General features: G+C 39.5%; 1 protein-coding gene across 1 annotated transcript in view; it reads right to left on the minus strand.

The window, feature by feature from the left end:
• wnt6b (wingless-type MMTV integration site family, member 6b) overlaps positions 1–23,619 on the minus strand; it is a 26,107-nt gene continuing 2,488 nt past the window's right edge. Inside the window, exons 2-4 of the mRNA XM_051404219.1 lie at positions 15,040–15,260; positions 5,225–5,559; positions 1–3,930 (exon numbers count right to left, since the gene is read on the minus strand). Of these exons, the coding sequence (XP_051260179.1) occupies positions 3,469–3,930; positions 5,225–5,559; positions 15,040–15,260 (1,018 nt within the window). The 3' untranslated portion in view covers positions 1–3,468. The remainder of the gene's footprint in view (positions 3,931–5,224; positions 5,560–15,039; positions 15,261–23,619) is intronic.

Raw genomic sequence — 23,619 nt, forward strand, 5'->3', positions numbered from 1 at the left:
AATGTTTTGCTCTTTATTTGAATAGTGTCTTGAATGTGAGTCACAAACGGTAGTTTTATGCTAAAGGAAAATGCAAGGTAACATCCAGATATGAAATGATTTCTGAAGAATACAAAAAGGAACAGCATAACAAAATGTGAAGCAAACATGACAAAATGTATTTAAATAGATGACAAATCAATGAATGAATATCCCTATTGACAGGTAAGTTGTTTGACACAAACACAATAGTTGGCCAAGGACGAGCTGCATTATGCAGCTGTCATTAAAATGTTTTAACAGTCAGTATTGCATTATTTCCATTTTAATAAAAAACATTTCTCTTTTACTGCTACATTCTATTTACCACCAAAATATGAAGTACTAGCCTTGGAATGTGCTTAATCTAACATATGCAGATATTAAAATGGTCTCAGTTTTGCCTGACTCAACACATCAGAAAAAGAAGTACACAAAATCAGAAAGCACTGTTAATGTGACTGTCTTGAGTCACTCTTGTGTTGTAGAGTTACAGAAGTTATTGTATTATAAAATGTAATGTCAGCCCTGAAAAATAATTATGCAAACTTCATGTGACTTCTGCAGTTCTATTATTTCTATAAATGCCACCATCATGAGGCCTTATTTTAACACAAAGTTACAACTAACCTAAATGCATGTCATAATGATTACCATGTACATAGATTTATTGTTGTGATAAGATATAGCCCTTTCATAAACACTGTGTTTGTTGATCTTATTCTAATATCTGTTAAAATTACTCTAAGTTGCTTGATTGCTGCAATAGTGATCAGGCTAATAATGCAATATGTTGTACTGGGCCACTGTGCCACTGAAATGATGCAAACTGCAAAATATGAAACTTTGTGGCCTTGTCCATACAAAAGGATTTAGGCTTTTGTCTTTAAATAGGTGAATGAGAAAGAAGTTTTTCCTTGCCGCTGTTGCCAAGCGCTTGCTCATGGTTGGAGCTGTTGGTTACGGTACGGTCTAGACCTGAGATAACTTATGTTATGAAATAACATTGAATTGAATTGAACTGAATTGAATGATTTCTTTCCAAAATGCTTTATATGAATATTTCAAAAACAAAGTTTCTATAGTCTCTTAAATGTAAAGATAACTGCCAACATGTTACTCAAAATTCTTCTTTACTTGTATACCATATTCTACTGAATGACTCACTTTACTTTTACATTTTAAAGGGCTTAGGAGACATTGCCCACATTACAGCCATCCTAAAACATGTTAATAATCAAGGTGGTCATTTCATTTTACTTTCATACAGTAGACACTGAAAGTAACTATGTGACTTTGGGAACAGCCAGATCTGAATCATGATATCTTCCTGAAACACCTCCAACTGTATGATCAAAATGAAATGATTCTGAATCTTTAAAGGTAAGATAAGATCCTATCTGAACACTCACAAACAGCCCTAACAGAACAAGTGGAAACAATGTAGAATTACAGTTCAGTATACATACTGTACATTGTCTGGTAATAAAACTTAAGTGTAAATGAGAGGACGTGATTTATGGTTTATGGGAAACATACTTCCTCTGAAGGCGAACAACAAATAAAAGATCTTGTCTGCCTCACACAGAGACAGAGAGTCAAGGAGCAGTGTGCTTTTAATAACCAACATAACGTCAGACAGCAACTTAAAGATATATAAAAGGTACTACCAACTGAAGGATACGGTGATAACTGGCCAACCTGCACAAACATATACACAACACTTTCTCTCATGCACTCGCACACACACACACACACACACACACACATGCACATACAGTATCAAATGAAAGCTAACATCCAAAGTGCATTATTACATTAGCCCTGTATATCAGAACAGATAAACAAAATACATTATATACATTTTCTTGATATCAAACAATGTCTTGTAAGGTTCTCTTTTGGTTTGATAGAAACAGACAACCCCAAAAGGTTTTCTTGCCAAGCTGTTGAGGAATTCCATGTCAGCCATTGTATCCAAAGTGCTTCTGAGAGAGATGGAAGTGAGTAGTCTTGTCATCTTATCTTTATATAAATAACAGTCTTTGCTGGCAGGCCAAGTCCACTCCAGCAAAACATGGTGTTGACAGTATTCTTCAGATATGATAATGTGATACCATTTCCCTTTTTCTGTATTTTTGATGCGATAGCAGAAAAAAAAATCTATTTGAATTTGGTGTGCCTGTTAAACAGCTAGGCTACAGTTACTGTAACTGAGAGGCAGATTATATCAACACTTTTACAGATTTTGGGAGATTTTCTGATTTGTGTTAATGCATTATCAAGAATATTGCTGCACTGTCATTCTTTAAACACATATGTCAAAGTAAAATTAAAGTACTCTGGAATTGGGGCCATAGTGAGATATTTAATCTTTCTATGGTGCTACAGCATACTGTAGATATAAACCACTGTCTCTGAAGAATTTGAAATAACATATAGGCCTAGTATCTAATAGTCAGTGGGGCCCTTGAAGATTAGCAGCCAGTTTATACAATTGACCGTTCACTAAACCCCTCTCACAAACAGCAATCCTTTCTTTTTTTTAGCTCTGTCAACCTTTTGGTTTGTCCACACGCTGTATTGGTATGCATAGGGTTGTAGTAGGTGTGATACTCTGTATATGAAGAGTCTGAATCACTTTTTTTACAGCAAGAGTAAAATATTAAAAGAACATTTCTGCAGCTAGCTGTTGCTGTTAAGACAAGTCAGTCAGAGACCAACTAACTCATTTGCATAATTAGCTAGTTAAATCTTCCATGTTATTGTAAACTGCATATGTTTCATGTGAGAATCATAATTTTGACTGGCGTAGCAACAGGGAGTGATCAAGAGCGACAGGGCTCAGCAAACGGTCAATTAAGGAAGTTCCACAACCAAATCAAGTGCATCAGCACAAGCTGAAGCCTGAAAATCCTAGGTTTTAGATAACACTCAACTTTAAGCTGCTGTTGAACTGATTGTGGAAGTGACACTTATAAACTGTGCCACATGTAGGTCCTCCGTGTATAGGTCCTCCTCTTTCATTGAGATGGAAAATTTTCACATTCTTTGGTCCTTTTTCATATTCAAGAAAAAGAAAAATAGGTAGTTCAGAAAGAAACATTTCTCTATTTTGCTTTCTATTTTACTTCTTTTAGTCCCACTTGCCATATGGTTGCATTCACTTCCTGTACTTTTTGAACCTGTGGCCCTCATTTCTTTTTCTGTCAAAATTCCTGGGAACCAAACAGCGGGAGCTGGGATCAAATACCATTTGAAATAAAGATTTTGGGGGCTGACTGTGACTGGTGCAAAAATAAAAAAGGATCATCATGACAGTCCAAATGCTATCCTTCTCTCACACTAGCCAAACTAAAGAAAAAACCTCAAAAAGTAACAGAAGTAATTATAATCGAGTCATATGAACCAAGTCATGTTGACACCTCTCTACTTCAGTTCATCAGTACATCAGTGACAGAGACTAAGCTCTTTTCGGACCAAGCATTTCTTGCACTGGACCACACAACACCAGTGGAAACGACACAGACAGTTCTCCTCAAACACCATTGTTTCCTCACGGTAGCCCCGCTCGCAGCACAGCAGGTCGCAGCCGCTGATGTCCATGGCTGTGCTGTTGCATATGCGCCCCCGTGTCCCAAGTGAACCAGTTTTCCGATTTGCAAGGCAGAAATCGGGCGACTCATCAGAGTAGATCAGATCCTGCTTATCTGGTGGCTTTATGTTCTGGCCAACAGGGATCAGGGTCTTGCCATCATTGCCGCCCATCACCTTGGAAGCGCCATTGAAGCGCTCCAGCAGGCGGTCGCCTACCTCACGGAAATGAGGCATCTTTTTCCAGCACGTGCGCAAGGTGCACGAGCCCGACAGTCCGTGGCACTTGCATTCTGTCCGCATGTAGAGCTTCACCGCCTGGGAGGGGAAAGCATGGAGGGGTGGGTGAGTTCAGGGTTTTGGGTAGTCGAGGAAAAAAGAGAGGTGAAGAAGAGGCAAATGGGTGATAAAAGCAGAGAAAGGTTGATCAAACACAACGAAAGGGACAAAGGAAACTTTTAAACTTGTACCCTGAATTGACGCAGCACTGCTTTTGACAAATGACAAGTTCTCTAAAGAAGTAATTTATTATTGTGTTTTCATGATATATCACAGACAAAGCCACTGGATCACACGCACGCACACACACACACACACACACAAATAGACTACACACACTGATAGATAGGTAAGATAAAAGCAGACGCTATTCAGAAGGAATTTAACTCCCCAACCCCACTCTCCCTCCATGTTGCCTCTGGCCTTCCTACATCTAACAAGCCTTGACAACAGATCATTCACTTATACTGCACATAATTAACCCATCACACACATGCACACACACACCCACTCGCCCGTTGAGACATACACATACTTGCAAAATGTGTATACTAGTACACACGCATGCATGCACACAAACAGATATTTGCACGCATGAGAGCACGCTTATTTCTCAACCTCTGGGCATTTGTGTGCAAGTCTCGTCTTTTGTTCAAATGGTTTGTACGCTAATGCTACAATTGGACTATATCCCAAAATCCTCCTCTTCTCTCTACCTGCCTTTGACCCCAACTAAAGTGAACTTTGTAACTCTGTGTTTTGCTTGTGCATGTGTCAACATTTCTGATTCTCTAACAAGCTGAGTGCGACAAAACAGCTAAACGTAAATGTAATCAGGAAGATTACAGAGCTATATTACAAATTCACATAATTAACTCATATCAAAAGTTGCTACTTTATCGCCGCTCTTTCGGTAGCCTGTTGACTTGTCGAGGCCATACGTCATACGAGGAACAAAGAGGAACTTTAAACTTCTACAAGGGCTGTAGAAATGTTAGAAGCTACCTGCCTCGGAGGCTTGAAAACAAAATGTGTGGCACGCTCTTGTTTTTGTGTTTCAGAAACCTGATTCTTGTTAGAATATCAGCTTACGCTGCTACACAAATATGGCTGGGGGCGATGTCTTTCTCTTTTGCATGTTCGTGGAATGATGGAACATTCCACAGGACAAGCAACACCTTTGCTGCTAAAACCTAAGAGAGTATAGTGAAACATCAGATCTGTGTTTGGTGCAGTACAGTAACAGTTGAAATACATTCGCTTCACGAAGTGCATTGTATTGAAAATTTGAACAGAAACATACTGAGGTATTAATTCTGAAACAGTTTCTTACCAGCCGCCCAGCCTCGTTGTTGTGCAGGTCAACAAGCGTCCTGATGTCGCTCTTGCCCCTTCTCCTCTTGGCATCCATAAACTGTTTTGACTTTTCATAACCAAACTCCACATCATCTCCGCATCCCCCCCATTCCCATTTCACTCCGTCCCCAGAAGAGGAGGAGGAGGAGGAGGAGGAGGAGGAGGAGGAGGATGAAGGCGGCCTAGGTGGTGCTCGGTTCCTGGTCGCCTCACAGCCACACTGCAGGAGGTCTCCCATGCTGCAGGCCTGGGTCACAGCGTGGGTCACACCAGCCGCCGTGATGGCATAAACGAATGCAGTCTCCCGGATATCTGCAGTACAAGGGATAAGCAAAAGGAGGGTTTTAGTTTATTGTTTGGTCTGCAGACAAGTCACCAAATGCACAAGCAGAGAACAATTTAAGTGATATACTGACATCTGATGACAAAGGCTATATAAATCTGTTATGATTTCACCACAGCTAAAAGGAATCATTCATAATTCAAACCCAGCATATAGTTCAACATTTTGAGAAATATGCATGTTTTCTTTTTTGTCAAGAGTTTGATAAGACTGATACCACTGTTTTTATGCTGAATATGAAGCTACAGCTATCAGCTAGTTATCTTAGCTTGTCATAAAGATTTGAGGGAAATCGGCCTGCTAGCACTTCTAAAGCCAGGACAGAGCCAAGCCAACTGTTTCTGCTTTTTATGATAACTTAACTACATAAGCATATTCCAAAAATGTTGAACTATATTCCTTACTGTTGGAAGCAAAATTTAAACAAAAGGGTGAAAACAAAGTCGAAGAATATGTTGGAAAATGAGAAATCCAAATATGCTGATGCACACAGACAGACACACAGATAGACACCTTAACTTTCAAACATTTTCATTATGACACAGTGATACCACAACATGCCCATACATAACCTACAGTAGGCCTACACATTACACCATACCACATTCAGATATCCGTTGATCTTTTTATTGACATGCTCTTTCACAGAGCTCTTTGTATTTGTTCATCCCCATGTCCTCCACAATCAAACACAAGACAACAACTGGGAAAAAGAAAGAGGACTACATGTGAAAGAAACTGGTTTCCATTCATTCATCCAGGCATCTTTCCCCCAATCAAGGCAGTCAATTTTGCAGCTACATGGAACAGGATAAAAGCTCCTTTCTGTCAGTCCTGGTCCATTATTATGATCTCTAGCGTCATTGGATTTATGGTGCTGAGAGGATGGCTATTTCTCCCTCTGACACACACACACACACTCATACACATGCTCATACATTCAAACACACCACAGCTGCTGGTTTATTTCTGGTGCAGAGCTTAACACTCGTGGCTAAAGGCATGTCCAACCACAACTGCAAATTGATCATCTGTCCTCAGCAGTGGCTTCAGCATCATTCTCGCCCTTAGCTCAACACGTCTTCATCCTCAGTTACTGCAGATCTGTCATTCACTCAACAACTAAAGAGCAAGTATGAAAGAATCTCAAGCTCCTGCTCTGATATAAGAGAACATTTCTTTGTAAATATTGTATTTCTTCTTTTTCCTCCTTTTTATTTGTGTACACTTTTAATGTTTAGTTTTAGTGTAAATTAGTCTATTTTGCTTTTGTCATGGTTAAAACATTGGTTGTGAAGACCTGATAATTTTCTTTGACGGGAAATCTTTATTATAGTTGATCCAGGAAAGATCTACCATCTAAAACCATTCAAATCTTTCAAATCCATTTAAACACCTGTTTAGTTACTGGGATTAAATTAAACATTGCTCAGGAGCAAAACAGTAATAACTAGAATTACCGTCCTGCGTCGTATGCCTCTGCCAACCAGTCAAGTTGCAGTTTACACCCATGTCTGTCCAGACTTTGAAGGAATTATATAAAAGATATAAAGTGTATTGTTTTGGCTAAAAAGAAGTTATCCCTATATTGATGGGACATGTACAACAATATACATTTGAACTGATTAAAGAAGGATAATGATAGATGTATGGTAATCAGATACTTGATTACGATGTAAAGATGGATTCTTGTAGAATATAGAAAATATGGTTCTTTTCTGCTAGCATTTTAGATATGAAACCCCTGTAGCCTCTTTGAGCTGTAAGTGAAAGTCACTCACAGGATCACGATTAGCTAGGTGTGCTCCAATACGTTGCTTGCGGTCGAAACAATCATAATTTAGAATGAGGCAGTAAGTAAAACGTAGTATGGATGAGGTAAAGATAAAAGCCCCTGCTACTCAACATGTGTAAAATTATTAAATTATGGCAAAATAATCTATTTTGAGGTCACAATGACCTTTGACCTTTGTGTCAAAAGTGTCACCAATTAAATGTCCAACCAACTGTGGAATATAGTCGCAATCTCCCCTCCTGTTCCTGAGTTATGCCGTAGAATAATGACCAAAAGGTGTTTTTCCTGGACATTATGAGTGAAACTGACCTTTGACCTTTTGAATATCACTTAATTGTCTGGAATTTGTCATAACTACCACATCAATTCAAATTATGACCAAAAACATGCTTTGGGAGGTCATAGTGACCTTGACCAAAATTCAAGTTTGAAGAAATTTCCTCAAGGCATTCCTGAGATATCACACTCACAATGGGACGGACAGATGGACAGACAACCTGAAAACAGGATATACTATATTTTTATTATTGTAAGCAAATCCCATGAGAAGACCAAAACCAACTAACCAATAAACTGAAGCTACTAACGAGTGTTGTCTGCGTTTCCAAAGCCAGATATATCTTATTCCTTTGTGCCATGGAGATCCAATTTCATCCAAAAACAATTAAAAACACATACATGAACCCCTCCTTTGCCCTGGGTGACATGTTCCTTTATTATGATGAACATGGGTACTGAGGATCATTTTGAGTCAACCTTCCATTTACTGCTGCTAAGAATAATCTGAATGTGCATTAATCTGCTGGTGAAAATAGTCCCTAACAAATGCACTATGTACTTCTCTTTAGGTAATGTTTGATGAAAACTACATTGGCTAGTTGTTTTAGTAAATTACTGAGCCTTTCTTTAAAAATGGATATTGTTAGGGACACCCCCCCCTTCTGGTGAAAGTGAAACACACCAATGCACATTGACTGTTAAGTTAGACAAAAGCAAAGGAAGTTTAGTTTTTGTTATGTTGTGCTTTTATTTTGAAATCTTACTAACCACTCTCCACTCTTCCCAAGGGGCCTGTTTTCATGGTGTGCACACATGAGAATGCAGCCACAGGACTCAGCTGGTGTCAAGCTGGATGTCAATCAACTCATTAGGCTGCAGTCAGGGTGGGGTGGGTAGAGGGTTTTTTTTTGTTAAGTTTGGCTTTTGGTTAATATTTCTTCAGTTTGTTATGCAGCTTGTTTCATCTGTATTTGTTAATGCTCATGTATGTTTTTGTTCATGTTATTAGGGAGGGGTTAAGGTGCCTTGACTGTAGCCCTGGGGTTGGTAGAGGTCACAGGTATAGAGGTTAAGTGGGAGTCTGCTGTACCTGTAAATCTGCTATCTCTGTGGTGAGGATTGCGAATTTTGTGTAATTTGTTTTTGGACACGAGTAAAAAATCCGAGCTCTGAACAAGAAATCCTGCCTGACTGATGCTGTTTATTTCTGCAATACACTATTCTGCTAGTTTTCATCCTAGTTGTAAGAGTTTTCCACCATCAAAACCTTACAGACATATACTTGTGATTTATGTCATCAGTAGGACTAAATGGGCTTGGGGCTGAGTGCTACAGTACTGAGAAACACAATGCCTTAGTGAATTTTGGTCTTGTCACCGGTTTTGTTGACAATGAGAGAGTCTAAGTTTTGCCTAGAAACAAGCAAACAGTGGGAATTGTGGAGACAGTGAGGATTTCCTCTGCCTAGATAGATGAGAAACTAGGGACTGAATAAAGAAAAAGAATAGCCACTTAGCAAGCCATTGTATGTGTGCGTGGAGACTAGGCCAAGGACTTTTATTCTTAAGAGCTGGAAGGCGGCGAGCGTGCAGTCACCACCGTCAATACTGCCAACTCCATATCGCATGATTCAGTGAATGGGATTCATTAGGAATAGTAACACACACACACACACAATTGGTGGCGTGCAACGAGACCTGCACACCCCAGCACTCGGTGATATCAATACCAGCTGTACACCCCAACACCCAGAGATGTCTCCAGTGCAGGCAAGTTTGTGTGTCGATGCATGTGTATGAAAAGTATTGTTTTATGTCACTTATGACATTTTGTTTTGTGTGTCTTATTATTACAGGTCCTGTGGATTCTTTTTCTCGTGGTTTGTGTTTGTTTGGGACTTGCTGTGGTTTCTGACAGATTAAATAAATCACTTAAATGTATTTATCTTTACATGTGCATTGTGGTAGACATGGAGCACTTGTGCAGCTGTGTGTGCTTTATACCCTCCTTGCAGCTCGGTTAAGACCACACCTTGCTGTTCAGATTTTCAGGAGTAGTGGCATACTGAAATCAAGATGTGTCATCTCAAAAACATCCCTGGATCTATTTAGAGACGCGTGTGTGAAACATCAGCACACAAGTCATTATTAGTACAATATGGTGATAGCAACACGAGCTGTATCCAAACAAGCTGAAAGCCTGTCCAGATGTCCTCGGATGCACTGGTGAAACACTGAATTTAGTACAGGAAATCTGCATGAGTCAAATGTCCTGTTGATATATTTAATTCCAGCAAAAAAGCATTATTTGACCTAATTATCATTAACATAGTTATTTTGGTTTATTTTCTTCCCGGTGGAAAGGAAAATATATTGGTGACTTGGAGCAAAATATAGTGCAGACAAACAGAAAAAGTAAGAGGAAATAAAAAAAAAAACAGAGCAGATGGTTGACAGAGAAATAGAATACAGAGAGAAGTGTATTGTTATGCGTAAAAGAAGCTATCAAAAAATCTGATGATTTGAGGCACCCTGTTTCATATTTTCCTTGGAGACATGAATTCCAAACAAATTCTCTGCCATGGTGGGTGTCTGGGCCTGTCTATGTCTGCTTCTAATTCCAGAAAGCCCTTCTGCAGGAATTAGCACATATTCTTTTAATACTCTGACTTTTAGGCAATGACACAAGAGTGGTCTCGGATGTTAAAGTTGAAAGTAGTTCAATGTCAAAATACCTCCCACTCAAGATAAGCATAGTTGAATAAAAATATATATGATTTCTTAGGGCGAGATGTTAATTGAGCATTGTCAGTTTTGGTGAATTTGGTGCATTCCAAATGTTTGTGAATTTTTTGCAAAGACTGCAATGCATCCTGCAGCATCTAGTCCGCCCTAAAGTCAAGTGGAATAAGTTGTCTGTTGTGGCTGAGGATGACTGCGAGCATCATCTAATTAGATATGCTGTGATATTAGGCTTTGACGTGCACCCACGGCAACCCTGAAACCACAGAGACCCCCCACATAAGAAATCCCAATTTAGCCTCTGGGTACACCATAGACAGTTTACCATGCTGTCAGAGCTGACACATATAACCATTTTAGCTCTTAGCAACTGGCAATTTAGAGTCAGTTTGGACTGTGGTAGGAAACTGCAGCACCTGGATGCAACCTAAACAGACCTGGAGAGAACACGCAAACTACACTCAGAAAGCAGATTTTGTATTGTTTCTAATTATCTTCTGGCCTATTTAGAACCGGGCCTGACTTTCCTTGGTGATTGGCCAGTTCAGCATTTTATGTATGACGCTGTCTTTGTACTAGCTTTACTTTGTAAAATGACACAGTATCACTTAAATCATACCTTGAAGAATGTTATCACTATCACGTCAGGAGGAATCCTCAATCATCATCAACATATTGCCTATGAAAAATACAGTACAGTAGTTCTAATCCATGTAAACACCAGTTAAATAAAATAAAATGTGCAAAGGAATAAACATGTGCATACCTTTCTCTATACCTCCATCAACCTGAGAGGATCATTAGTGTTTAAATATTTGAAACGATTGATGACTAGTTTAATTACAGCCCAGAGCAAAAGTCCCTGTTTATTCTACAGCAGTCTAGCATGACTTTCAAAGAAGAGCCACAACATCCCTCATGTGATTACTAGCATCACTGTATGCTGGCTGGCTCACACCACGAGTTGTGACTGCTTCGGGGGCTGTATGATATTTAAACACAGCAAAGATCAAGGAAAAGAGGATAATAATTACCAATTAACAATGATAGAGCAGAAATTTGACCTTGTCCTGAAGCTGAATGTACCTGAAAGGTTTAGATCCAAAGGAGAGAACATTTCAATTCCAATGCAAAATGAGTTGTCATTCTTGTGTCGACATGTTCATTCATTCACACTTCTTGCAATAAAGGTGTGAAATGGCAGTGTTTCAGTCATGTTGTGAAATCAACTAAAAGCCCTTTTATATAAACACACACACACACACACACACACACACACACACACACACACACACACACACACACACACACACATTTCCCTACCTTTATACCTCAAGATCTCCTCCTCTTTTAGTTCCAGTGTGTACAATGCTACATGAATATCTGTGTGTATGTTATTTCAGTCATATATCTTGAGATGTGATGTATGCATTATTATGCATGTATGCAACTTATCTTATTACTCTACTGACACACTTAACAGTCTGTGTCTTACTCAAACACACATGTTGACAGCAGCACTGTCACCCTTTAACGTGTCACAAAGCAAAGCAGTGCTACAAGGTTTATGTTGGAATCGTGGGTGATAGCCCGAAGATGTTTTTGCAAAGAGAGGCAGAAAAGGATGGCTCAGCCAGCTCCAGACCCAAACACCCTGTGGCTTTGTTTTCACTGTAGTAACCCTTACATAACCACACAATATTGAAAAAATATATATTTTTTGTCCAGAAATCCGATTTACAAAATCTACAAAACCAAACCAGGTTGCACACAGACATATAATTACCATATACTTCACTATCATTTAAAATATATGATAATCACATTAACTGCTACAAAATATTTACTACAACACTTTTCCAAACATGTATGTGAACAGAGAAAATTGTTATTTTCTGGCACCAGATGAAGGAAAGATGTACACATGAAACATCATAGTTTTTTAAGATAGTTTAGTGCGACAAAGTAGCTTCCCTGCCTATTCACACAGCTACCTCATAATGGCAAAAAAACACAAACAATTTAATTTACATTTCATACCATTCATGACAGTGGCTGAGAGTGACAAATATTCTAAAGCTAAATTAGACATGCAATCCACTAATAGTCTACCAGGTGTTTCTTATTGATTGCAGTTTGACACGTACCTCCACCTTTAAAGCCACTATGTGTAGTATTTGAAACACTGAAATCTGCACAGACTGTACCAGTTTTCACTTTGATTATCAAATTTCTCTACAGAGAAAACGTCATTAGAATAATTTGGAAGAGACTATTATTATGTAAAACTCTAAATAGAGGTCAATGAGGTTAAGTAAACCACTTAGAGAGAGTGAGCAATAAATACAGAGGCACTTTTATTTTGACATTTACTGGTACTAGTTCATGATAAACAGCCATTAAGAGCAGATCCAGGTAATTGAGGACAAAGGCTTCAAAACAGAGGAGCACTTTGGCCTCCCTCATAGACAGGCAGGAATTTATGATTAATTGCTAGTATGTCTTCTACTGGTAGATTCTTGCCCTTGTTTCCCTCTCTCTTCCTCTCTAATGCAATCTATCTTTGTGTCTTCATTATTTCTTTCTTTCTTTCTTTCTTTCTTTCTTTCTTTCTTTCTTTCTTTCTTTCATTCTCTGTCAGAGAAACTGGCCACAGTGGTAGTATCACACATTCAAATGAGATTATTGAAAAAAAATATGCTTTTTGATCACCAGCTACATGGGCCACTGACATAGTATAAACTTTTCTGCTGGTGTGAAGCCAAATGAATGGCACAAGAATGGGCAAGAGTGTACCTCGTGTGGTTTATAGAGACGATGCCTTTAAGAAAGATCAATGACACAGAACTGAGAATGAAAATTTGAAAAGATAATGAAAATAAACTGATTGTTTGACACATCTAATTGCTATTTTACATATTTCTGATTATTATAATATGCTTGTATTTCTGGCTTCAAGATGTTTGAAATAGAAGTACAAACACATATGTATTCTGTCTGTTGACTATTCATTTCCAATATAAGACAATGTTAAAAGTTTAAATCATAGCCAAATGGCATTTTTAGGGTTTAATACTTCATGACAGGAACTAGGAACTTTTATTCATGCTTAGGCCAAGAAGTAATCTAGTTTTCCAGAGTGTTATGCAGCTTTGACGTAGATTCGTTCATTATTATTGACTATTATATTACTACTATACTATTATACTGTGTAGAATTATACATGGAAAATGTATGTGATTAACAGGTGAGCATAAAACATCAGTAAACATATCCACAACCACAAAATGGGTTTAATAACATGCTTGACACATATTTTGTTGTATATTGTATATCAATATCGATGATTCCCTGTTTGTTGACTAAACAGAGAGATAAAGGCTCTCTGTAGTGCCAGGCAAAGAAGAGACAGGCAGCTCTCTATGAATGTAATCATACAAGAGAAAAACCAACACAGTAATTGGAGAAGACCCAGCGGTGACCCAACATCAGTTATATTACAAACTTCAAAGAGCTGGAGGAAGATGTTAAGAGATCTTAAGAGAGATGTTAAGAGAAAAGAGCAATTTTAGCTGATCATTTCAAGCATGCCCAATCTGATGAAGAGGAGAGTCAGTCAAGTGTGAATACGTCTGGTCTGAAATACAACAGCTGCCCTTGTCTGTTGGAGTGCCATCAGACAGGGATCTGACCTCAAGTTGATGTAAGGCCGTCAGCTGCGGTCATGAGGTCATGGGTTCAGATCCTAAGGTACTCACAGCGGAAAAATGGGACATGACAGTATTTTTAATGTGTTTTTTTTCAAACCATGTGAAATGCTTTTGGAAAGACTGATTGAGAGAGCCACAAAGATGATTATGGGAATTTATATCTCCTCCATCAGCTATGTACATCTAGGTCAAGGATAAAAGAAAAACCCATAGAACTGAGTCATATGCAAGTGTTTTCGTTTTCAAATGAACTTTAACAAAGTGCTTGAGCAAATCTAAACTACTGGTATGACCTGTTAGTCCGTTTATACCTGTATAAAAGATTAGACATTGTTTGTGTTGAAGTAATATAATATTTTGGGAACAATTAGGTTTTGCGGCAAGAGCTAATTCAGAAGACTGATACATTTCTTCCATTCAATATAAGGCTACAACAGTAAGCTTAGCTCAGCAAAGACTGAAAACAGGGCCAAACAGCTAGCCTGGATCTGTCCAAGGGTAACAAAATCTGCCCTCAAGCAGTTCTAAAGTCACAGTGACCCCAGAGAGTCACTGTGCCTTATGCATCTCACACTTAAAACCACAAATCAACATTTTTACCTTTTTTGTATGGATTAAACAAACACAAATTAGGGTTAGGGAGCTTTAGAGGTGCTTGTAGGAAAATCGTGTTACGTTGGACAGAGCCAGGCTTCCCCTGTTCCCCCTTGTTTCCTTTTTTCCCTTTGCTAAGCTGCTGCTGGTTGTATCTTCATTAGGAATGGACAGATATAGGAGTGGTATTGATCTTCACATAACTCTCAGTGAGAAGAGAATGGTGTTATTCCCAAAATGTGAAGCTATAGATAATAGGGGTAAAATGCAGGAAAAAGAAAGACACAAAGTTACTGTCAAGCAAAACACATCCATTCCTCCCGGACTCACCTTGCTGCAGTATTTTGCCAAAGTACTTGTTGTGGCTAGTACAGTTCCACCGACGGTACCTGAACTGGTACTGGCACTCCCTGACTCCCAGTCTGGCTCCTTTGGCCACCTCACTGACAATCTCTGGCTGAGTCTGGCACAGCTCAGCCTGCTTCCCCGCCAGACGCTTTGCCTTCCTGCATATGCTGTTGGGGTCCATAACCAGAGGACTGCCCACCGCCCTAGAAAAGTTACAATGTCAGTTAAGACAATTCTCTCAGTAACATGATAACAATAGAAAGTTCCCACTTTTCTTTTTGGTGAGCAACACCTGTTAACTTAATCACACAGTAAACAATGTGGCTGCACTCATCAGCAGCCACAAACCAAATGCAAGCTTTTTTCGGCGGCTGCAAAGGCTGCCAACTTCCCACCACTTCTCGGCTGTGGCGACAATGTGCTTCTTGAATAGGCACGTGGGAGACAACAGAGCAAAGAGTTTCCCAGAGGCATCTTAGGTCTGACGTCAGATTCACAAGTCTGTATTTTGCTATTGGATTGCACTTGGGAGAACTGTGTGGTCTTCACAGAGTTGGAAATGAAACAGTTGGAAGTCCCTTAAGAGACAGGCAGTTTACAGTTGATCTTAATGCTGAGTTGATTTTGGTAAACCAGAAGGCAGACTCTCTTGGATTCCTGATGATACAGCTTCTCTAGAGATTTTGGAGCAGTTAAGAACTTCACCACTTAAACCACACATATCCCTCAAATCAGCGCTACAAGAAAAAATCCCAGATTAAATCCATCTAAATGAAAAATGTACATATTATATTACTAAAAAGAACAAAAAATTAATGTTTAAATATGTGGCAAACTAAATCAAGCATGCCTCATGTAGTTCAAATATTTAAGGCATTAAAATGTATATACATACATCATGTATTTGATGAATACAGACCCTGGACCTCCTCAATAGCTTTGACAGATGAGTGTATATAATAAAAATAAATAGTTTATTCTAACTCTTAATGGGAAAGAGGGGCTTAGCTCTGCCACTTAGAAGCACTGCCAGCGTCTGTGGCCACTTAAGTGGCATAACAGCAAAGTGGTGTTATGAGATGACTTTATTTCCACTCTTTAACCTCCCCTCCTTGCCTAGCTGTCCCCCACTCATCCCCTCTATGCTGTTAACTTTATGTACATTCAATTCCCTTTCATTTACTCCATCTCTCTCTTGGCTCTTTTAGTCACTGAATCTCAGCAGATGTGATCCATAACTTCGAGTTTTACCATGAAATAGGAGTCAGAAGGGTATGCATGACAGAAAGACGGAGAGGAAAAGAGTGAGAGGGAGCAAAAGACTACCTCATAGGTTTTCATTCAGCCTTGTCTCTGTTAATCGCACCACCTGATATCATTCATCTGCTTCGAGAGTTTGTTTTAAGAAGCAGAACAAACACTCTTGCCAGTCCCCTCTCCTGGCGGTCTGATACCAAGCAAGACATTTGAAAAGACACACATGCATGCACATTCATCCTTGCACACCCAGTCTCTGTGTTTTTGATGTTTTTGAAAACCTATCTATTTTTATTTTAATGAAGCTATTTATATGACAGACTAACATGTCAACATGTGATCGAATGAAAACACCGTTCATATTTCAAATAATCTCTGCCTCTTAGCCAATAACATCATGTAAAGGAAGATCCACAGGCAAACTGCCTAAATACTATTATCCACCAGGACTTAAACATGTGGTAATGGTAGCATGGATTACAGCCATAGTTTCCTTTTAATCCATTCCGATAATTGAACTTTTATTAAGATTAGGGGGAGTAAATGCACCAAATAATACAGTATGAACCATGGTATCTGGTGTATAATGTGAAATATGGAAATAAAGTAAAAGACTGCATTGGCATGTATCATATCTGCACAACTGCATGCATCAGAGAATGCATGTACTGTCTAGAAACAAACAAACACATCTCTATGCACACTCCAGGGACACCTACTGTTGCATTCCCTCTTATTTAGAGTGTATTTACATCATCACTATGGAAACAATGCAGTATTTTCAATACAGGTGTTCTGTGTGTACAATATGCGTGTATTTTCTTCAAGTGTGGGTGTATGTGTGTGTGTGTGTGTGTGTGGTAGTTACACAAATAATTAAATCATACAGACAGTCTGTATGTGTTAATTAGCAGGTACAGGTACAATACCTAGCAACACACACTCCTTGTCAACAACCACTCATTATCTACCCACTGCTATGAAGCTGCGTGTATGTGTGTGTGCGTGTGCATGTGTGTGTGGGAAAGAAAGAGAGAAATGAAAGTGTTTGAAATGAAACTGATGACCTGAGTTTATTTCTATAGAGTATATGTAGAAAGTTATGGATGTGAGAAAAAATTATTTCTATTTGCTTGTTTGTGTGTGTGTGTTTGTGTGTGTGTGTGTGTGTGTGTGTGTGTGTGTGTGTGTGTGTGTGTGTGTGTGTGTGTGTGTGTGTGTGTGTGTCTGTGCCAGTGCATGTGCATGCGCCAGGGGCAGAGCTGGGAAGCCAGCTCTGTCAGCAGCTCACAATAGCCAGCCTGGTTTTTACAATGGGAGGTGTAGAGTTGTAAAAATAGTGAATGTACTGGATGAAGTTTGGATGAAGTCCTGGGAGCAAAAGACAGAGACAGTTAGAGGGCCTTGACAATCAGACGCAGTGTCTTTATCATCTCTTTTTGCACAAAAGAAAATATTAGAAAGTGGACTGGTAAAGGAGATAAAGAAAGATTGTTTCTGGTGGAAAATCAGACGTAGATTTCTGTGCACTTTGTACTGAACTTAGTTTGCATCAACTTTGTTTTTGACGTTTCTCCTTGAGTGTTGAGTCAAAGTCTGATTGTATATTAAAGAACACTAATGTATTTTTTGCTTTCTCTTTCTTCAGTTTCCATGCTTGACATTGGTACTTGAGATAACATACTGTGTAGTATTCATTTGTAGTATGAATTGGGAACACATCTTACATGTGTAAGCAGTATCTTGTATCTTTCCTCTCTGCCTTCTGCTTTTTTTTTTAACTGCCATATCATACAACATAATTCATTTCAACTTCCTAAGCCGAGCAGCTGCACAACAGTTGCAAGTTGATACTAGAAACAATGAAGAAAGACATTTTGGTTGAAGGCTGTTTTGATAATCCCTGTTGGACTGTCTTAAATATAAGTTTAGAAACAGGGCATGATGGGAGGAGAATGGGAATGTAGTCTGAATCGGAAAGTGGAGTGAACTGAGGTGGAAAAGAGCATTGCTGGCGATATACCCAAAAATGGGGTGCATTAATTGGATAATAGGATGACTGTAAGCGCACAGCATTCTTGCCCTTGTTTGGAGATTGGTACATAAAAGTGTGCATCCCTGCGAGGTTGAATAGAATGGAAATACTTCATTGGAGACTCAAAAAAGCTTATGTGCAGGTGCAAAGAAAAGCTCAGTTGTTTTCAATAAACTGATCAGAAATAGGGTGGTTTAAGGACATTTATGCATCTGCACAGTGGATGTTACTTAATAAAACAGGAATATGTCATTCATCCTATTAGAAATATCTTTTCACCTGTTCTGTGGACTTATGCAGCTTCAGCGAAGATAAGAATACTTCAGTGAGTTCAATGAGTCACTTATAACATATAAAGATCAAAGTGACCCTCTCAAAGCTCTAATACTCATAATTGGGTGATTCAAATGGATGCATACATACACACAAATGCAGATTGCACACAAAATCTACAGTGTACACACACACACACACACATACACACATACATACACACACACACACACACACACACACACACATTTATCCAGGTTGACGCATTTGCTACTGTGCAGGTATGCACAGAGATAAAAGCATGTATTCACTTGGTGAAGGAACTACAAAGGCAGACAGTAATCAGATCCTTTTCATGCAAAGTGCCACTGTTCCTCTGCCTGTCATTTACGATACAGCTCCTTAACAGATAACACCAACTAAAAAGTGCAGCAGTCATTGATATTATCAGGGGTTTTAAGGAAACACTGTCTTGCATGAACAGTTCTTCAGGATGATAAAGTCCCATAACAGAAACAGGGGGTCATAGAGTGAGAGATAAAACTGGAAAAAATTACAAATATACAAATCAAAAGCACTGATAGCAGGGCTACTGATGCAGCTACTACCTGCAAGTTAACAGCTGGTCCAATTCAGTGCTTAACCTACACCTTATGTTTTGTTGTTTTGCTTTGAAAATATAAATAAGCTCATATCAGTGATATGCTTGGGTGGACTGTTTTTAATAATGTAGCCGTAAATTGGGGGGGGAAACGGAGGTTTCAGATGAAGATATTCGAAATAGATGCCTTATTCAGTGTTTTCTGGGCCCAGAGGTGGGTCAGAAGGAGATTAAACATTGGCGCTCAGAGCGACCTCAGGTTTCATTAAAGATCTCACGGCACCATAGATAAAGTGCTGTACTGTACGGGGCCCTTCTTTTTTTTTTTCATTCCGCCCACGAATGAGTGAATTTCATCCCTCCTTAATCCCTCAAGTATGCTGGAGATGAAGACAGTCACGACATGCGCTAGTCTGAGACGCCAGAGTGAGAGAAAAAAGAAAAAGGGTCAAAGAGAGATGGCTAAAGAGAGGGTGTCTAGGGATAGAAAAAGATGGTGCGGGCCCCAGTGTAAGATAAAGGAGACAGAATGAGAAACAAGGAGATAAGGCAATGATAAAGTGATGAAAATCAAAACATGTACAATATGTCTGGCAAGCCAAACAAGGTAGATGGATGGGAACAAATTCAGCACCTTGCTAACATCACTACTTTTTATAGTGTGAAAGGGTTTGCGTGCCCTCAATAATTGCTTTCCTGCTTTCCTGACCCTGCAGTCTGAGACATGTTGATCACTCTTAAACATGTTGTTCTTCCTGATGTAAAACAAGGTTGAGAACAATGAAATTTGCCTCAATAAAAAGTCTCAGCACTCATAATTTGTAATGCACACGATTAAATTAGTAATAAAGTATGACCAAGGGGAAACCAACCCCACCAAACCAATTTCACATAAGAAAAACATCGACAAATTTGGTTAACAACTTGGTACAGAGGCACACCCAACACAGCCGGAATATAAAAAATGTCCAAGAACGGTTATATTCAGATAAAAAGTAAGGCTTTAAAAGGTTTGTGGCTTTTTATGGGGCTCAGCAATAGCTATGGGATATGGAGAGCATGGGCATCTACTGCGTAGCATTAATGGTAAATTCAGTCTGGAAAAGCTCTGTTAGCTCGTAGGAAGTAAATAGGGGCTCATCCTAACACGTTTGTTTGTTTTAAGTTACTGCAGGGGATTCCACATGTAGATTTGCTTACCATGAGTGATGTAATTGTGTCAACAATATGATATTTACAGCATCACAGTCATCAACGGTCTTTGACACATAAGTTTGAGACAGAATTAAGTTTTTTTTGTAGTTTTCACCTTCAGTAGCCACAGAGGTTTTGTGTTTGACGGCCCCTGCTGTTGGTCTTCTGGTGGCACCTGTGCCCCGTGCTCCCAGATTATAGACCTATGCTGTTGCAGTTACGTTCTCTTTCTCTCTCCCCACAGAGGCACTCTCTTCGACGATGTGACAGGTTTAGTTTCTCCTTCTTTCTCATTTGCTTAATTTATACATTTTACAACAATTCACACATCAGTCTTACCCTCATGCACACATTACATTACTGACCCTAGTGACGTCTTGTGTTATGCTTACATTTCGGTTCATTTTTGTTAAATAAGCGACTTTTTTAAACGGTGTCTCTCTTCTGTTTGCCATGGTCCAAGAGCCAGGTTGGGTCTTTTCCACAACTTAAGTCTAATTACATGACCACATTAGTTCTGTTATTTAATGGGAATCTTTCTTGTTCACAGGCAGTTTGACAAATGAGAGCAGATCAGAAAACTGTGATAAAAATGGTAATATGTAACATGGATAGTAAGAAAGAACAGACACACAGACACCTCCTTCTACTTTACCCCAAAATCTGTAACACTGCTAACGTTAAGGCTAGCAATGTTACATTTACATTTCGAGTTGGCTTCCGCCAACTCCAAAAACGGTGGGAACTAGTTTTGGCCCATTTTACCAGTTTTGGATATTTTTTACCCTGGCTACAAAAATGCATGCATGCACAAAAGCGCAGAAACACACACCACATACACACATTTAATTCAGTCCTCTACCTCATGCCAAACCCACATCGTCATTTAATCTTTATCTCTACCCATCTCCTCGGTCCTGATTAGACATCTAGCTTTTCAGACCAGGAGTGGAGTGGACAAGATAAGATCTGTTACAATGAAAATCTCCTCTGGTGATCATGATGGTTGTCACTTTAGAGTCTGTGTGTGTGCAGGCATGTGTGTGTGTGTGTGTGTGTGTGTGTAATTGTGTGTGTATGTGCGCACATGATCCCATAACCGTAAGACTGAATGAGTGCATTTGTCCATTTCTGAGTGCATGTTAAACAGATTAACCAGGATCCAACGGTTGGAGATGTATTTGGACTGACACACACATAAACACACAATGATAGAAAGCTGAAACACACACAAATGCAGTGTGTGTGCACCTGTAGGCCTGTGGCACGCTCCAGGCGGGCTGTCTGCCAAACTGAGGCTGTGACACACACACACACACACACACACACACACACACACACACAAACACACACGCACGAACGCACACACACACAGAGCAAAGTTGGCCCTGCTAAGCACTGCAGTCAAAACCAGTATAAGAGAGCAAAGGCATTCCTCACCCCTCTGAGTCTCTGAGTTGTGCTCTCTGCTCTCAGGCCAAATGATTAGAGTGCTCTAATCAGCAGAGGCACTGAAAGGACAGCTATCTCCCCGCATTTCATCTCTCTCTCTTTTCCTTCAGCGACAACCTATCTGCGTGATAGGTATTTTCCTTCAAAAGACAAGTATGGCTAAAGACCTACAGAGATAGAGACAGTGAAGAGGAGGGTGCATGAGACAGAGAAACAGAGATATATGGTGGTATGTCCAGCAGCTTTCAACAGAGAGCATCATTGTCCTGGCAGACTGGGGAGAAACCCACAGGTGTGGCTTCACCCTAGCTGCACCACAGTCGACCACTGTGTGTGTACAAGTGTGTGTGTGTTTGTGAATCTGTGCACAAATGTGCGCACTTGTGTGTCTGTGTAAGTGAGCCAGTGAACTAGTGATTGAGTGAAAGAAGATGACAACGTTTGTCAGTGGGGATAAAAAGGAAGTAGCTGATTCCTTAGTGTTGATTCCCTTAATCCGCTGCAGCTTTAGTTAAAATAAATGTCCCGTAGTCCCTGTAGAATGTGCTGCCAGTAGGACCTGACAGTGTTGTACAGCAGTGGTTCCCAAACAGTGCACTGTGGGGCAAGTCTAGGTGTGCTGTGGGATTTTCTGACAACCATACATTATTATTGCAATATACAAACTATACAAAAATTCTGGATTCTTTTGAAGTTACTGTATCAGCACTATGTATGGAAAAAAAAGTTTCAAATGAATTCTTAAACTATTTTGTTGTGAAATATTTCCTGAGTGACAGTTGTTTATTTGGCAATAGTAAATGTTTACAGAGCGATAAGAGTAATACGTGTTATAGAGGCCATTTAGCATGATATGAATACAGGTATGCCTTGAGATTTTGGGTTCCCCTTTCATGTGCCTTGGGCAAAGTTTGTAAACCAATGACATATACTATTTTAATATGGTGGTATATTATCTTTTCATGTCGGCTCTTTTTGAAATAGACAAAACACTGGTAGATGACAGGATTTTGCCATATTTAACCCCAACAAACCAAGTGTTTAAAGGCAATGTACATTCTGACCTCTGCAGGGACACTGTTTTTCCCCCTCCTTCCCTCCTCAGCTAGGTCACAGCACAGTGCAGCTATAGACCAGCAACCCTCCGACTAAAAGTGACTTGTCTTTGTCAATACTAAGCTGCCAAAATTTCACGTTTCAAGCAACAATCTTTTCCTCTCTGTTTTTCCACGCTGAGTCTGCATTTTTCACACCTGAAAACTGAGCTTTTTCAAAAAACTGTCTGCTGTAACTCCATCTCTGGAAAATCCAGGCCGGTATGTTAGTGTGGACAGGAAGAATTAAGCTTTTGGAAAACAATCACAAAAGCCTTCTCACGCACTGTCATCAATATTGTCACACAGTACACATACTGTCGCTAACCTGTATTTATGTTGATTTTGTAAGACAACTTTGCGATCATAAAGTTCCTGTTTGCCTAGCATTTTAGAGCTAAGATCCACTTACTGTTTTAAACTTGGTCAGTTGACAGAGAGCATGAACAGAATAATATGTACAAGAGAACAAATTAGGAGTTTGGCTTCATGCAGGCACACTAACAACGATGATGGAGAGCATGTGGCGGACAGAACGGAGGTTTAGCCAGCTGAGACTTTGTCTGTCCCACTCCTTAACAGATGTTGGATATGATGCACTCCTCTAGTTTGCTGACTAAAAGAAGACGAAGAACAGATTAGCCAATTTTGAACTG

The sequence above is a fragment of the Dicentrarchus labrax genome, unplaced genomic scaffold, assembly GCF_905237075.1.
Source record: "Dicentrarchus labrax unplaced genomic scaffold, dlabrax2021, whole genome shotgun sequence".
NCBI classification, from domain to species: domain Eukaryota; kingdom Metazoa; phylum Chordata; class Actinopteri; family Moronidae; genus Dicentrarchus; species Dicentrarchus labrax.